The sequence below is a fragment of the Elephas maximus genome, chromosome 5 (assembly GCF_024166365.1).
Source record: "Elephas maximus indicus isolate mEleMax1 chromosome 5, mEleMax1 primary haplotype, whole genome shotgun sequence".
In the NCBI taxonomy this organism is placed as follows: domain Eukaryota; kingdom Metazoa; phylum Chordata; class Mammalia; order Proboscidea; family Elephantidae; genus Elephas; species Elephas maximus.
Window position 1 is genome coordinate 111,132,457 of NC_064823.1, and position 16,663 is coordinate 111,149,119.

The 16,663-nt window shown below is 38.5% G+C and overlaps 1 protein-coding gene across 3 annotated transcripts in view; it reads left to right on the forward strand.

Annotated features, from left to right (window-relative positions):
- The window catches only part of TXK (TXK tyrosine kinase), an 81,698-nt gene that overhangs the window by 29,082 nt on the left and 35,953 nt on the right, over positions 1–16,663 (forward strand). For all 3 annotated transcript variants that reach the window (XM_049886306.1, XM_049886309.1, XM_049886307.1), the window contains 3 exons: positions 1,118–1,172; positions 13,322–13,401; positions 14,892–15,019. In XM_049886306.1, coding sequence (XP_049742263.1) covers positions 1,118–1,172; positions 13,322–13,401; positions 14,892–15,019 — 263 coding nt within the window. The remainder of the gene's footprint in view (positions 1–1,117; positions 1,173–13,321; positions 13,402–14,891; positions 15,020–16,663) is intronic.

The window sequence follows — 16,663 nt, forward strand, 5'->3', positions numbered from 1 at the left end:
GAAGTTCCTGAGAAGGAAAAAAGAGAGAAATGGGTATTTTTTAGTTTATCTGCCAAAGCTGAGTCAAGTATTTGCTAAAGATGATGATTTCTTAACCACATAACTTTCATGGAAATTTACAGGATATTAAATCATTCAAAATCATATACTAAAGGGCCACATAAGCCAGAGACTCTATCAGTATGAGACAAGAAGAACTAAGTGGTGACCAGCTACCGCCAATGACTGCCCTGAAAGGGAATACAACAGAGTCCCTGACTGAGCAGGAGAAAAGTGTGGTGCAGAACTCAAATTCACGTAATAAGACTGGACTTAATGGTCTGACTAAGATTAGAGGAACCCCAGAAGACATGGCCCCTGGACCCTTAATCTAGAGCTACAACCATTCCTGAAGCCAACTCTTCAAAGATTAGACTGGACTATAAAACATAAATGGAAACCCTGGTGGTACAGTGGTTAAGAGCTTGGCTGCTAGCCAAAAGGTCGGCAGTTCGAATCCACCAGGTGCTCCTTGGAAACCCTACGGGGCAGTTTTACTCTGTCCTACAGGGCCGCTATGAGTCGGAATCAACCCAGCAGCAATGGTAACGGGTTTATAAAACATAAAATAATACTCATGAAGAGTGCGCTTGTTAGTTCAAGGAGATGCACAAGACTAAATGGGCAGCTTCTGTGTGGAGGTGGGATGAAAAGGCAGAAAGGGATAAGAGCTGGTTGAATGGACGCAGGAAACCTGGGGCGGAAAGGTGGAGTATGCTGTCACATTATAGGGATTACAACTAGGTTCAATATGTGTACAAGTTTTTGTATGAGAAATTCACTTGAGCTGTAAACTTTCATCTAAAGCACAATAAAAAAGAAAATTATACACTAAGTGTATGTCAGAAAGTTGAAATGAGATGTAAAAGAACAAACTCGATATTCGTTTGAAACTAATGAAACTGTATTAAATAAAATAATTGACACATGATAACACATTACTGTTTATCTGAATAAAAAATATTCAATTTTCTAAAATCGGTTCTGGGGTAGAAATGAAGGAAATGAAGTAATCTTTTTTTCTGAAAAAAAAAAAATGGGATATAAAATTTAAACTCATTTTTTATTGCTTTTACAGGTGGTACCATAAAAACATTACCAGAAATCAGGCAGAACGTCTATTGAGACAAGAGGTAATTCAATTCATTCATGACTAAATCTACGAATATATTCAAAATTTCTGAGAAAGCTACATTTTTAAGATTTTTAACCAACCAAAAATGTTTATTACCTCCTGTTCTTTTTAGTTCTAAATTATTATTTCAACTTCTTGTCGATTACACACTTTCTGAAAAATTGTAAATCAGATATATTTATATCAGACCATATTTTCCATTGACTTCATCATAATTTCAGAAATGTGTTTCCCCTGAAATGATTTCAACTGTGAATCTTTGAGACTCCTTCATTCATTTCAAAGTGTACTTTTCCAGTAGAGTCTGTATTTTTGCCCACATAATCTTTGCAAGAAAGGTGGCTAAATATCTACTGTATCCTCATAAGTTTAGCTTAAAAAAAAAAAAATAGGCTCATTAAAAACACAAACATATCAAAATACAGGGTGCTGTACTTTCTTTGTTCTTTGGAAACAAAGGGAAGAACAGAGTAGCCAAAATATCAAAGTCAGATCAAAACTGCTCGTTTAGGTCAAAACAAAACCAAACTGCATATAGTTTAAGTTTCCAACTGATGGTAAATATTAACTCAGGGTAAGTGTAGAGTCAAAACTAGAAGTTAGGTAAGAGATAGCTGTCAGATATTGAGGAAATATAAAAATGTGCATGAGAAAGATCAGTTTCGTAACTAAAAACCCAATGCCAGTAATGGCTCAGGATACAGGGAAAGCCCAGTTAATAGCAGGAAAACAGGTAGAGCATGAAGGACACCTCCAGCCTCAGGTGGTGGTAGAGATGGAGACTGGAGGACAGGCCTGGCTTCACTTGCTCAGAGGAAATTGAGTGTGATGTCTGCCTGGGATGGCAACAGCAGGTGACCATCTGTGAAGTGATATTAGTCAGTCCAGCATGGAGAAATAAGATATTGTGACAGGTAGGCTGAACCAGAGAAGGAAAGTCCAGGAGTAGGTCCACAGTAAGCAAGTTGGTCACTGGTTGTATGGCCAAAATCAGTGGGCTGAGCCTGTTCAACATCTGAAAGGACGCCAGAATAAAACGAGGGTCTGATCTCCCTACTGAGTTCAGGAATAAACCCCTCCCCAAATCCAAACCCATTGCCATCAAGCCGATTCCAACTCACAGCACATCTGTACGGTTTCCAAGGCTGGAAATCTCTATGGAAGCAGACTGCCACATCTTTCTCCCGGAGAACATCTGGCGGTTTCAAACCGCTGACCTTTCCGTTAGCAATCTATCTCTTTAACCACCATGCTACCAGGTCACCTTGAGATGCAGCCATCGCATTTTCTAAAGCAGTAAAATATTAGATACAGCTGAAGCCTACCTCCTCATCTTGTTTGTCCTCCCCACTCCCCAGAGGGACTCAGAGTTAAAAGGATGAGTTTCCATTTTGTTCATGTGTTTATACTTTTATCATATATGTATGTCCATAAACAATCTATAGTGTTGTTTTGGTTTTTTTTGCTAGTCAACATAAGGGGGATCAGATTGTAGGTTGGTTTAAAAAATTAATCATTATATTTTCAAAATTCACTCATATAACTAAATATAAATCAAATACATTCTTTTAACTGTTTATAATGTTTTATTGTATGAGTATACATAATTGTATCCATTTTGCTATCGATAAACAGAGTTGCAATGAACTTCCTTGTAAATGTCATTTTGTACACAAGGGTGAGGGCTTCTTTAGGTTACATCCAAAAGAGGAGCTATTTGGTTGCAGGGTATGTGCATTACTAACAGTCACTGTGGAGTCCAACTCAGGGTGACCTCATGTGTGTCAGAGTAGAACTGTGCTCCACAGGGTTTTTTTTTTTTTAATTTTTTATTGTGCTTTAGGTGAAAGTTTACAGTTCAAGTTAATTTCATATTCAAAAATTTATACACATATTGTTTTGTGACATTGATTGCAATCCTCACAACGTGAAGCATGCTCCCAGTTCACTGTGTCCATTTGTCCAGTTCCTGTTCCTTCCTGCCTTCTTGTCTTGCTTTTGGACAAGAGCTGCCTGTTTGGTCTCGTATATTTGATTGAACTAAGAAGCACGTTCCTCATGTGTGTTATTTTTTGTTTTATAGGCCTGTCTAATCTTTGTCTAAAAAGTGGGCTTTGGGAATGGTTTCAGTTCTGGGTTAGCAAAGCATCCAGGGGCCGTAGTTTCGAGGGTTCCTCCACTCTCTGTCAGACCAATAAGTCTGGTTTTTTTACGTGAATTTGAGTTCCGTTCTATATTTTTTTCCTGCTCTGTCCGGAACTCTATGTTATGATCCCCGTCAGGGTGGTCATTGGTTGTAGCCAGGCATCATCTAGCTCCTCTGGTCTCAGGCTAGTAGAGTCTCTGGTTCATGTGGCCCTTTAGTCTTTGGGCTTGTATTTTCCCTGTGTCTTTGGTTTTCTTCATTCTCCTTTGCTCCAGGTGTGATGGGACCAATAGGTGTATCTTAGATGGCTGCTGTCAGGCTTTTAAGACCCAGACCCAGAAAACCCAGTGCCATCGAGTCGATTCCGACTCTTAAGACCCAGACACTACTCACCAAAGTGGGATGTAGAACATTTTCTTTATAAACTTTGTTATGCCAATTGACCTAGATGTTCCCCAAGACTATGATCCCTGGGCCCCAGCCCAGCTACTCTCCCTTAAAGTGTTTGGATGTGTCCAGGAAACTTCTATGCTTTTGCTTTGGTCCAGTTGTGTTGACTCCCCCTATATTGTGTATTGTCCTTTTCTTCACCAAACTTGACACTTGTCTACTATCTAGTGAGTAATTTCCCCTCACCCACCCTCCTCTGTGTGTAAACCTTTTCTCGAGTTCTTTATAGTGGGCTCTTAAAATATATGTCCTTTTATTACTGATTTATTTCATTCAGCGTAATGCCCTCCAGATTCATCCATGTTGTGAGATGTTTCATAGATTTATCATTGTTCTTTGTTATTGCACAGTATTCTATTGTGTGTATGACCATAATTTGTTTATCCATTCATCTGTTGATGGGCATTTAGGCTGTTTCCATCTTTTTGCTATTGTGAATAGTGCTGCAATGAACATGGGTGTACAAATGTCTATTCGTTTGACGGCTCTTGTTTCCTAGGAGTGGGATTGCTGGATAATACATTATTTCTATTTCTAGCTTTTTAAGGAAGTGCCATATTGTTTTCCAAAGTGCTTGTACCATTTTACATTCCTACCAGCAGTGCATATGAGTTCCAATCTCCTTGCAGCCTCTCCAACATTTGTTATTTTCTGTTTGTTTGATTTGTTGTCAGAGTGAGACGGTATCTCAATGGTTTGATTTGCATTTCTCTACGCGAGCCTTGGTGGTGGAGTGGTTAAGGGCTCAGGTGGTAACCAGAATGTTGGTAGTTCGAATTCACCAGCCATTCCTTGGAAACACTATGAAACAGTTCTACTCTGTCCTATAGGGCCACCTTAGGGTCACTGTGAGTCGGAGTCAACTTGAGGGCAACAGGTTTTTTGTTTTGTTTTGTTTTAATGGCTAATGATTGGAGCATTTCCTCATGTATCTGTTAGCAGCCTGAATGTCTTCTTTGGTGAAATGTCTGTTCTTATCTTTTGCCCATTTTTTAATTGGATTATTTGTCTTTTTGTTGTTGAGGTGTTGTAGTATCTTGTAGATTTTAGAGATTAGACCCTTATCGGATATGCCGTGGTCTAAATTTTTTTCCCAGTCCGTAGGTTGTCTTTTTACTCTTTTGGTAAAGTCTTTTGGTGAGCATAAGTGTTTGATTTATAGGCACTCCCAGTTATCTAGTTTCTTTTCTGGGGCTTGTACATTGTTAGTTATGGTTTGCACACTATTTATGCCATATATTAGGGCCCTTAGTGTTATCCCTATTTTTTCTTCCAAGATTTTTATCACTTTAGATTTTATATTTAGGTCTTTGGTCCATTTTGAGTTAGTTTTTGTGTATGGCATGAGATATGTGCCCTGTTTAACTTTTTTACAAATGGACATCCAGTTATGTCAGGACCATTTGTTAAAGAGACTGTATTTTCCCGATTTAATGGACTTTGGGCCTTTGTCAAATATCAGCTGCTTATAGATGGATGGATCTATATCTGGGTTCTCAATTCTGTTCCATTGGTGTATGCGTCTGATGTCGTACCAGTGCCAGGCTGTTTCGACTACTGTGGCAGTGTAATAGGTTGTAAAACCAGGTAGTGTGAGGCCTGTCACTTTGTTCTTCTTCTTCAGTAGTGCTAAAATTATCTGGGGCTTCTTCCCTTTCCATATAAAGTTGGTGATTTGTTTCTCCATCTCATTAAAAAAAATACTGTTGAAATTTGGATCAGGATTGCATTGTATCTGTAGATCACTTTGGGTACAACCGACATTTTCACAATGTTGAGTCTTGCTATCCATGAGCATGGTATGTTTTTCCACTTATGTAGGTCTCTTGGTTTCTTGCAGTAGTGTCTTGTAGTTTTCTTTGTATAGGTCTTTTACGTCTCTGGTTAGATTTATTCCCAAGTACTTTATCTTCTCGGGGGCTATTGTAAATGGTATTGGTTTGGTGATTTCCTTTTCGGAGTTCTCTTTGTTGGTGTAGAGGAATCTTGTGTTCCTGATATTTGCTGAAATCATCTATTAGTTCCAGTAGTTTTCTTGTGGATTCTTTGGGGTTTTCTGTGTATAAGATCATACCATCTGCAAATAGGGATCATTTTACTCCTTCCTTACCAATTTAGATGCCCTTGTTTTCTTTTTCTTGCATTATTGCTCTAGCTACGACCTCCAGCACAATGTTGAATAAGAGTGGTGATAAAGGGCATCCTTGTCTGGTTCCCATTCTCAAGGAGAATGCTTTCAGTCTCTCTCTGTTTAGAATGATGTTGGCTCTTGGCTTTGTATAAATGCCCTTTATTATGTTGTGGAATTTCCCTTCTATTGCTTTTTTTGCTGAGTTTTTTTTTTTTTTAAATCAAGAATGGGTAGTGGACTTTGTCAAATGCCTTTTCTGCATCAGTTGATAGGGTCATGTGGTTCTTTTCTTTTGTTTTATTTACGTGGTGGATTACATTGATTGATCTTCTAATGTTGAACCATCCCTGCATACCTGGTATAAGTCCTACTTGGTCATGATGCATTATTTATTTATTTTGATATGCTGTTAAATTCTACTGGCTAGGATTTTGTTGAGGATTTTTGCATCTATGTTCATGAGGAATGTTGGTCTGCAGTTTTCTTTTTTATTTTTGCCAGGCTTTGGTATCAGGGTTATGCTGGCTTCATAAAATAAGTTCAGGAGTATTCCTTCCTTCTCTATGCTCTGAAATAATTTTGGTAGTATTGGTGTTAGCTCTTCTCTGAAAGATTGATAAAATTCCCCAGTGAAAATATCTAGGCGAGGACTTTTTGGAGGGGGGTGGTTTTTTTTTTTTTTTTAATTACCTCTTCAATGTCTTGTTATGGGTTTGTTTAGTTTTTCTACCTTGGTTTATGTTGGTTTAGGTACGTAGTGTGTTTCTAGAAATTTGTCCATTTCCTCTAGGTTTTCAAATTTGTTGGAGTGCAATTTTTCATAGCATTCTGTTATGATCCTTTTTATTTCAGTTTTGTCTGTTGTGATATCACCCATCTCATTTCTTACTTGGATTATTTTCTTCCTCTCCTGTTTTTCTTTTGTCATTTTGGCCAATGGTTTGTTGATCTTTTCAAAGAACCAACTTTTGGTCTTGTTCATTCTTTCAGTTGTTTTCTATTCACTATTTTATTTATTTCTGCCCTAATCTTTATTATTTCCTTTCTTCTGGTGCCCAAGGGCTTCTTTTGCTGCTCTTTTCTATTTGCTCAAGTTGTAGGGTGAATGTTTTGATTTTGGCCTTTTCTTCTCTTTGATGTGTGCCTTTATTGTGTTAAACTGACCTCTAAGTACTACTTTTGCTGTGTCCCAAATGTTTGGTAAGATGTATTTTCATTCTCATTTAATTATATGAATTTTGCCATTCCATCCCTGATTTCTTCTATAACCCAGTAGTTTTAAAGCAAGGCGTTGTTCAGTTTCCATGTATTTGATTTTTTTTTCCTTGCTGTTTCAATTATTGATTTCTACTTTTATGGCATTACAATTACAGAAGTTGCTTTGTATTATTTCAATGTTTTGTATTCTGTTAAGGCTTGTTTTGTGGCCTAAAACGTGATCTATTCTGGAGAATGTTCCACGTGCATAGGAAAAGAATGTATACTTACCCACCTTTGAGTGAAGTGTTCTGTATATGCCTATGAGGTCAAGTTGGTTGATTGTGGCATTTAGAGCTTCCATATCTTTATTAAGTTTCTGTCTAGATAGTCTGTCCTTCACTGAAAGTGGTGTGTTGAAGTCTCCTACTATTATTATGGAGCTGTCAAATTTCTTTTCAATTGTGATAGAGTTTATGTATTTTGGAACCCTGTCATTAAATATTTATTATGGTTATGTCCTCCTGGTGTATTGACTCTTTAATTATTATATAGTGTCCTTCTTTATAGTGAATTTTGCTTTGAAGTCTGTTTTATCAAAGAGTAATATTGCTACTTCTGAGCTTTTTTGGTTGTTGTTTGCTTGATATATTTTTTTCCATCCATTGAGTTTTAGTTTGTTTATGTCTTTGTGTTTAAGGTGTGTCTCTTGCAGATAGCATATAGAAAGATCGTGTTTTTTTTATCCATTCTGCCACATTCTGTCTCTTTCCTGGTGCATTTAGGCTATTTACATTCAGTGAATTTATTGCTGTCATTTTGATGCATTTTGTGTGTGTGTGTGGTATTGACAGTTTCTTTGTTCTACTTAAATTTCTGTATTGAGTTCTTTTTGTTTACATATTTTCTTTTCATCTCTTTCATTATCTTTGATTTTGTGCTTGCTGAGTCTTTGTTTTTCTTGTCTTTTATTTTGATGTGTAGGATTGTTAGCTTCCTTTGTGGTTACCATGAAATTTACCTCTGTTTTTCTAAGTTTAAACCAGTCTTTTATTTTGTAATATCACCTTAACTTCCCTTCCATATGGAAGTTCTATGACTACACTGTTTATTCTCTCTTTTTTGTTTTGATGTTGTCATTGTTTACATACCGATGTCTCCGTTTCCCTATTTTCAGTCTTTTAGCTTTGATTTGTTTTTGTGAATTTTCTTTCTGGATTGATAACTGGTTGATCTGTCCTGTGTCCTAGTCTTGGATTGATGTCTGATGTTGTTGGTTCTCTAACCCTTTCATATTTCTTTTAATTTTGGCTTTTTTTTTTTTTTTACGAATTCCCTTAATTTCTGTTTATCTGGAAATTTCTAATTTTGCCATCATATTTGAGAGACAATTTTGGTGAATATATAATTCTTGGCTGGCAATTTTTTCCCTTCAAAGCTTTATGTATGTCATTCCATAGCCTTCTTGCCTGCATGGTTTCTGATAAGTAGTCAGAATTTAGTCTTATTGATTCTCCTTGTAGGTGACCTTTCATTGCTCCCTATTCACTCTCAAAATTCTTTCTTTGTCTTTGGTTTTGGCAAGTTTGGTTATAATATATCTTGGTGACTTTATTTTGAGGTCTACTCTGTTATGGGGTTCATTGAGCTTCTTGGATAGATATCTTCTCGTCTTTCATGATATTAGGGAAGTTTTCTGTCAGCAAATCTTCAACAATTCTGTGTTTTCTGCTTTCCCCTCCCTTTCTGATACTCTGATCGTTTGCAGATTTTTCCTCTTGATAGTATCCCACATAATTCTTAGGCTTTCCTCATTTTTTTCATTCATTTTTCTGATTTTTCCTCAAACAAATTGGTGTCAAGAGATTTATCTTCAGTCTGACTAATTCTGATGTCCATTGCGTCAATTCTTCTCCTGTGACCGTCTATTGAGTTGTCGAATTCTGAAATGTTATTGTTAATCTTTTGGATTTCTAGTGACTGTCTCTGTATGGTTTTTAGCAGCCTGTGTGTTCTGTCATTTTGTTCTTGTATTGCTTTGCTGAATTCTTCTATTGCTTTATCTCTGTGTTCTTTGGCTTGGTCTGAGTTTTGCCTGATCTCCTTCTTGATTCTTGGGGAGCTCTGTACATTAGTCTTTGGAATTCTTTCTCAGGTAGAAGATAAAGCATTGCTTTGTATTATTTCAATGTTTTGTATTCTGTTAAGGCTTGCTTTATCTTCTTCTGGAAGGTTTTCTGAGTCTTTATTTTGGTCACTTGCTGGGGCCATCTTGTCCTGCTTCTTTATGTGATTTGATATTGACTGTTTTCTCTGAGGCATCAATAAGTTATTGTATTATTTATGGTATTTTTGTTTGCTGCATGCTGTATTTTTATTTTGTATTTTGATATGCCCAAGTAGGCTGAGCATGTGAGCTTATTTGGTTGTTGGTGTCATTGAAACGCTCACCTCTTGTTTCCAGGTGGTCAGAGCTGCTACTAAGTGTATGAGCCCAGGAGTCTGTTCATGGTTCTTGCCAGGGTGTGGCTATTCACAGCAGAGATGTTTGGGTCGTTGGTCATTGAATGTGTGGTATGAACTCTTCCCTGCAGTCCTAGCAGGTGGGCTGCGTGGAGGTGGTCAGAGCAGGCACAGGTCTCTGGTTGCAATTAGAGGGCGATACGTGTGGCAATGCAGGGTGCTGACAGCTGCTCCTGGGTGCCTGGATGGAGGGCATGTCCCTATCCCCTAGAGCGTATAGTGGGGGAGGGGGGTAGTGCAGCCAATCCTTGGGCCCCAGGTACCACTGGCTGGAACGATTGAGAGACACCGCTAGTTCTCAGACCCCTGTCATGGGCAGCCTGATGGAGTGGGTAATACTGCCAGCCCTCAGGCCCCCAGTGTGGGTGGGTGAGGCCCCATCCTAGGAGGTAAAGTGGGGTCAAGTGTCACAACTCTGCAGCTCCCCCTCTACTGCTGTAGATGAAAATGGGCTTCAGGTATATGCTCTGCTGCTTTTATACTAATGAGGGCTTGCAGTGTTGAATCAACCTGCAAGAGACTGGTGGGGGTGAAGGATACTGCAAGTCCATGGATGCCATATGCCAGTGGCTGGGTGAAGGGGCAGGGCTTCCTGACAGACCCTGAATTCCTGGCATAGGGGGAGTGACACTGTTGAATGCTGCAGGACTGTTGTTGGAGCGGGGTGGGAGTGGTTGAGGGGAAGGAAGTGCTTCTCCACTGTGAAGCTCTGGGGGAGAGGGGTTATTTTTGCCGGCACATGGTAGGATGGGAGCTTGTACTTAACTTTTGCAGGTCTGGTGTCACTTCTGTTTGGTTCTGGAGGTGCATGGAAATTTGCTGCTTCTTGGCTTCACCAGTGGTGGTGGGCCTTGGCTTGGAATGATGCTGCTTGCCTCAGCCTGTGTGCACCATGCAGACTCAGCTAGCAGGGCACCACTGAATCCGAGATCTCTAGCTCCCCATTTCTGCTGCTTTTGAATGGTCTCTCCTTTCAGCTGCCTCATAGTCTGATTCTTCAGCTTTGTCTTTGATGATTAGGGTTCCTGGATATACATTGAATATATATTCAATTCACCTGGTTGTTTTGGGTCTTTGTTGTAAGAGGGACAACAGGAAGAGTGATTATTCTGCCATCTTGGCCCTGCCTCTCCATAGAGTTTTAATGGCTGATTTTTCAGAAGTAGATCACCAGGCCTTTTTTCCAAGGCACCTCTGAGAGGACTTAAACCTTCAGTGTTTCAGTTAGCAGCTGAGCTCTTAGCTGTTTGTACCATCCAGGGACTTTGATGTTACTATGCATTTCCAAATGAAGATCCAAAGTGATTGTACTAATTTATATTGTTACAGGCAATTAGATAAACTGGTTCCCTACATTCTTGCCAGTAGTTGGTAGTTTCACACATTTTTTTCCAATTCAATGGTTGTGAAATGGATTATTTTTCAAAATTTACATTTCCTTGATTACCAGAGAGATTGAACATATTTTCATGTGTCTATCAGCCAACTGGTTCCTCTTCTGTGACATGTTAGTTAATTTTCTTTTGCTTATTTTTTTATAGAGCAATTGCTTTCTTTTATTGCCCTTTTAACTTATTCATATGCATTTAAAAATATATTCTGAATACCAATCCTTTGTTAGTTTTGTGTTGCAAATGTGTTCTCCCATTTTACGGCTTTTAAAAAATCTTTGTTGTTTTCTTTTCTCACATAGAATTTTATGTTAGTGCAGTCAAATTTCTCAATATTTTCTTTTATGATCTATGCTTTTTATTTAGTGTTAAGAAATTCATCACTCTCTTAAAGTAATAAAGGTAATTTATATTTTCCTTTACATGTTTTAAAGATAAGCTTTTCACATTTAGGTCCCTGACTCATCTGATGTGTGTGTGTGTGTGTGTGTGTGTGTGTGTGTGTGTGTGTGTGTAATAAGTATTGATGTTAAGCTCATTTATATAAAAACTTAGAAATATTCTTTTCATTTGCTCTGGCATAGCTAATTAATGTAGATTTTTTTTTTTTTTAATTTCCTTTAAGTTTTAGCAGAATAACAATGTGTAACTGTGAGGGCAGTGCTCTATGAAGCTTTTTAAAAAAGTCTTATCTACTTTTCTATTCACTAGATACATTAAAATTTCTAGCTCTTCTGGAATCAATTTTGATAAATTTTATGTTTTCTTAAGTAATTATCCACTTCATTCAAGTTTTCAAATTTATTTGCATAGTCAAGAGAATTAATTTAATTTTTTTAGATCTTTGATTATTTCTTTCATGTGATTTATAATTTTTGATAGATTTTCCCATTTATTTCTTAAGTTTATTTATCATTCCCCCCCACCACCCCCAACAGCCAGATTTTTAACTTACTGGTTGTATCGTATTTTTGTTTTTATAATTTGTTACTTTCTTTTTGGCTTTATTAATTTCTTTCTTCTATTTGAGCTTATTTTATAGTTCTTATCTTACCTTTTTGAGTTGGATACTCTTGGCTTGTTCCTTTTTGTTTATTAATGCAAGTAATAAAACAGAATTTATTCCTGAGTACGGCTTGAACTGTGTAGCAGAGGTCCTGATGTGTAGCATGTTCTTATTATCTGTTAAGATATTTTGCATTTTTTATTTGCATTTCCTAGAGTTCAGTAAAAAAGAATCCTAAAATGCACTGGTTGTAGGGACTTTTTATTTTGGGGTTTGTTCTTAGTTTCCAGTTGTATTGCTTTGTGCCCAGGGAATGTTGTTTGTGCTCTTTCAACTTTGGGGTTTTACAAAGGAATTCTCTTTGTATGCCACTTTGCTATATGCATATGATATATACTTATATGCATATATATTATATACACACTACTTTGTTAAAAGTGTTTTTTGCATCTTGTGTCGCTTGCAATATGTAGCCCAATGGCTTTGACACTAAGAATTAATTAAAATTTGAGACTCAGCTTAATGTGTTATGTTCATTTTGAAGGTCAGACCATGATGATTGGACCGTGTAGTCCTTAGGCAGCTTATCAGCACTTCATAAGTATAAACGTTCATGGGTTGACAAGATTCAAGCACATTGGTAAAGCTGAAACTTCTCGCAATATGAAACAAATAGTCCAGCTTTGAAGATTAATCAAAAAGCAAATCAAAGCTTTATTGGAGTCTCCTAAAGATTGTCAAAGGAGATCCATTTCACAACCTAACATAAATTTTATTATAATATTCTTTCCCCACCATTTCTTTTTTCAACTCTCCCATACCCTGACTGCTAAAATGCCTCCCAGGACTTTTCTCTCCAGATTCCCCCAAATCTATTCTCATGCATCTCTTTTCCCACCTCTGCTTTTCCAGGTGTATTTTCTCCCCGTCTCCTGACCTGCTACACTGTTTCTCTTCTTTCACAGTTCAGTCTTGTCAGTCTGTCTCAGAGTTCTTCTCTCCATCAGCTATTTTTATCTATTATCCAGATCAATATGGCAAAAATAACCAAGCAGTAGGGTATGAGGTTGTTATATACAGCAATTTTAAAGAAAAATTAGGTGCAGAGGTTTAAAAAACTCATTCGTTATAATTTCTTATATAGGTGTGACTTTTAAACCCACAAAAGAGAAAAGATGGTGTGTACCTGTAAAAACAATTTTAATGTTTTATAGTAAGTTGATATAATTTTGTTTTTCACTATTTAGTTGGTTTGTCTTTCTAAGAAGAAATAAACTTGTACAATGAATGAATTATTTTGCAGTCTAAAGAAGGTGCATTTATTGTCAGAGATTCAAGACATTTGGGGTCCTACACAATTTCTGTGTTTGTAAGAGCTAGAAGGTAAGCAATTGTGATTTTTGTTACTTTAGAAATAATAATTACTGGGAGAATCTTTTCTATGGATTTACCATTACATATGAGCCCCGGTGGCACAGTAGTTGAGCATTTGGTTGCTAACCAAAAGGTCAGCAGTTCAAATTCACCAGCCGTACCTTGAAAACACTACGGGCCAGTTCTACTCCGTCCTATAGGGCTGCTATGAGTCGGAATTGACTCGACAGCAGCAGGTTAACCATTACATAGAGTACATAAATGAGAGCCTAGCACAGGGAGAAAATCATTGGCCTGGGACACAGGACAACTAACTAGTTCAAGTTCTATCCCTAATAAACTCTGTGACATTGAATATGTTTCTTAAGCTCTCTTTTCCTCCCTTTTCTCATCCATCAGGTGAGGGGGTTAGATTACTTGTAGCAGGTGCCATTGGAGCCTTCCGCATATCCTTGGTCTACTCTGAGATTTACCTCCAGAGAGTTTTCCTACACTCAGAAAGTTTCCTATGTTTGTCTGCTTGAAGATGTTCTCTGGGTATGGGAGCTCATAGGCTCCATGGCTAGGCAGGAATTGCTTAAGAGTTAACGTGCCAGGAGCGATGCTCATCAGTGAGAAATGGAAGTTGATGGGTAAATACATCACCTTCTTCCTGCTTCAGTGGAGCAATTCTGAAATGTGTTCCACACAAACTCTAAGGCTCCTAGAGGGATTGAGGCCCAGGTGTCCGTAGGGTGATTATTGTTGTTAGCTGCTGTCAAGTCAGTTCTGACTCATGGCAACTTATGTATAACAGAATGAAATGCTGCCTGCTCCTGTGCATCTTCGTGATCGTTGGTATGTGTGAGTCCATTGTTGTGGCCACTGTGCCTTCCTATCTAGGGCATTCATCTTCTAGCACTATATTCTGTTGTGATCCATAGGGTTTTCATTGGCTAATTTTCAGAGATAGGTCACCAGGTCTTTCTTCCTAGTCGGTCTTAGTCTGGAAGCTCTGCTAAAACCTATTCACCACGGGTGACTCTGCTGGTATTTGAAACGCTGGTGTCATAGTTGCCAGCATCATAGCAACACAGAAGCCATCACAGTATGACAAACTGACAGAAGGGTGGTGATTATTAATGTACCCTATATTGGTTTTCCTCCCTTCATCATTTCATGTCTCCAATTGCTCACAGTGCATTTGTTCATTCATTTAACCTATACTTGATATTCTATAAATACTTATAAGTATCCTTTATGAGTTCTAATTTTTTGGACATGACTTGTCATTCAGACAACGTCATCTGAGGTTATGTTTGAATCTGAGATCCCAGTAAGATAGTTGGGGAGTTTTCCTGGGATGAAGAGACGCCTGTTTAATTCAATCAATCTTCTCTCCAGTGTGTAGTTTTGCTTGGATAGGAGTTTTAGAGGTGGAGTTGTGTTGCTTAGTGATTTGGCTTAGTTCCACAGTGATCTTTTGCTTTGTCTGCTAATTCACATTGTATTGATTGTAGAGGTACTGAGGCTACCATCAAACATTATCAGATTAAAAAGAATGACTCAGGACAGTGCTACGTGGCTGAAAGACATCTCTTTCAATCAATCCCTGAACTGATCCAGTACCACCAGCACAATGCAGCCGGTAAGTCCGGAACTTCAGGTAGGGAGTGTCTATGAGACAGGCCCTTGACAGGCAATGCATGTTTGGTCTTTGAGACACTTAAGAGGAGCAAATCTGCTTATCGAAATGGTTTAAGAACTTGAAATACAACTTGTCTTCTAAGCAATTTTCCTCCTTATTAATGTGTCTCTGTTTTTCTGGTCAAGAGGCAAAGGGTAGGTCAATTTCTTACATTTCTGCCGGGTTAGAAAACTGATATATGATGGAGAAGCCAGAGGCCATTTGGTCATTATTCATTCGTTCTTGAAATTTACACAGGGCCCTGGTGGTGCAATGGTTAAGCACTTGGCCACTAACTGAAAAGTTGGTGATTTGAACCCACCAGTGGCTCTGTAGGAAGAAAGACCTGGCGATCTGCCCCTGTGAAGATTACCAGCTAGCTGGGAGTGGGGGGAACAGGTACACAAATATTACATCAGGTCTTCTTTATGGCTTTTTGCAGGTGGGGCACTCTGCCCAGCTAAAACGAAGAGACGGATTTCTCTGTTTTCCTCAACTGAGGTTTTTTTTCCTTGGAATCAGATCACATATCAGAGAGGGAGACAGAAAACACCATCTCGTTGCTTCTAAATCACTGGCAACTTCACGTGGGGTCTCTGTCCCCTTGCCAGCTCTCAGTTACCTTCCCCTTTCCTAACAATCCTTTAGCAGAAATCCCATCTGTGGGCTATCCACAGCTGCTTTCTGACTGGGCAGATCATTTTTAAGACTTCAACATCCTTTGAGCAGCGTCACTATGAAAAGTCAAAATGCTGTTGTGGTACTTAGCAAAAACCTTTCTAAAGAACACAGCTTATAACAGATAAACCCGCTTGCCATCTTGTTAATTCTGACTCATAGCCACCCAGAATTCACTTGATGGCAACGGGCTTTTGGTTTTTGGTAAAAGTTTGCGTAGCGATTTTTCTGACCTCTGATGTTACCACTGTGGCAAACCATGCTTTTCCAAGCACACCTTATAGAAATTTGAGTCCCCTTGTAGGGAAGAGGCTGCAGTGGAAATTAAACAAAGTGCCCAAAGATCTATTTGGAAGAAGGTAACTGCAAAACAAACTGCAGAGGGAAGTCCACCTGTGCTCTCTAGTCTAATAACTGGGCCAAAGGTTAAACCAAGAAAGCAAGGACTGCTGTCTCCTGTAACCTCTTCAAAAGCTGACAACTACTGGAATTCCTCCCACCTCTGCTCTGCCTCCGTACTGCCAAAGAAGCTGCACAGTTGCCTGACTGAGGAAGACCAGAAGCTGATGTCATGGACCTTTCAGAATTCATACCTAACTGGAGAAAATACTGACAGTGGCAGAGCTGAGCTCTTCTCTGCCGGTGACTTCTGTATCTATCCAGCTTGGCTGTAGGACATTTATTTTGAGAGTCTCTGGGTTTCGTCTTTTTAAAAAACAAAATGGAACAACAACTTTAAAAACAATTAAAATTCAGTATGCAACCTTTAAGATTTTTTTTTTTTGAGGATTCATGTAATTCATTTTTTTGCAGTCCAGTGGCAGAGAGTCTCCTACTAACGTTGCTATAAGAGAATGTCACAACAGAACTGACATTTACTCCCTTCTCCAAAGCGACAAGGCATCTTGAACGCCAAACTTCCTGGTG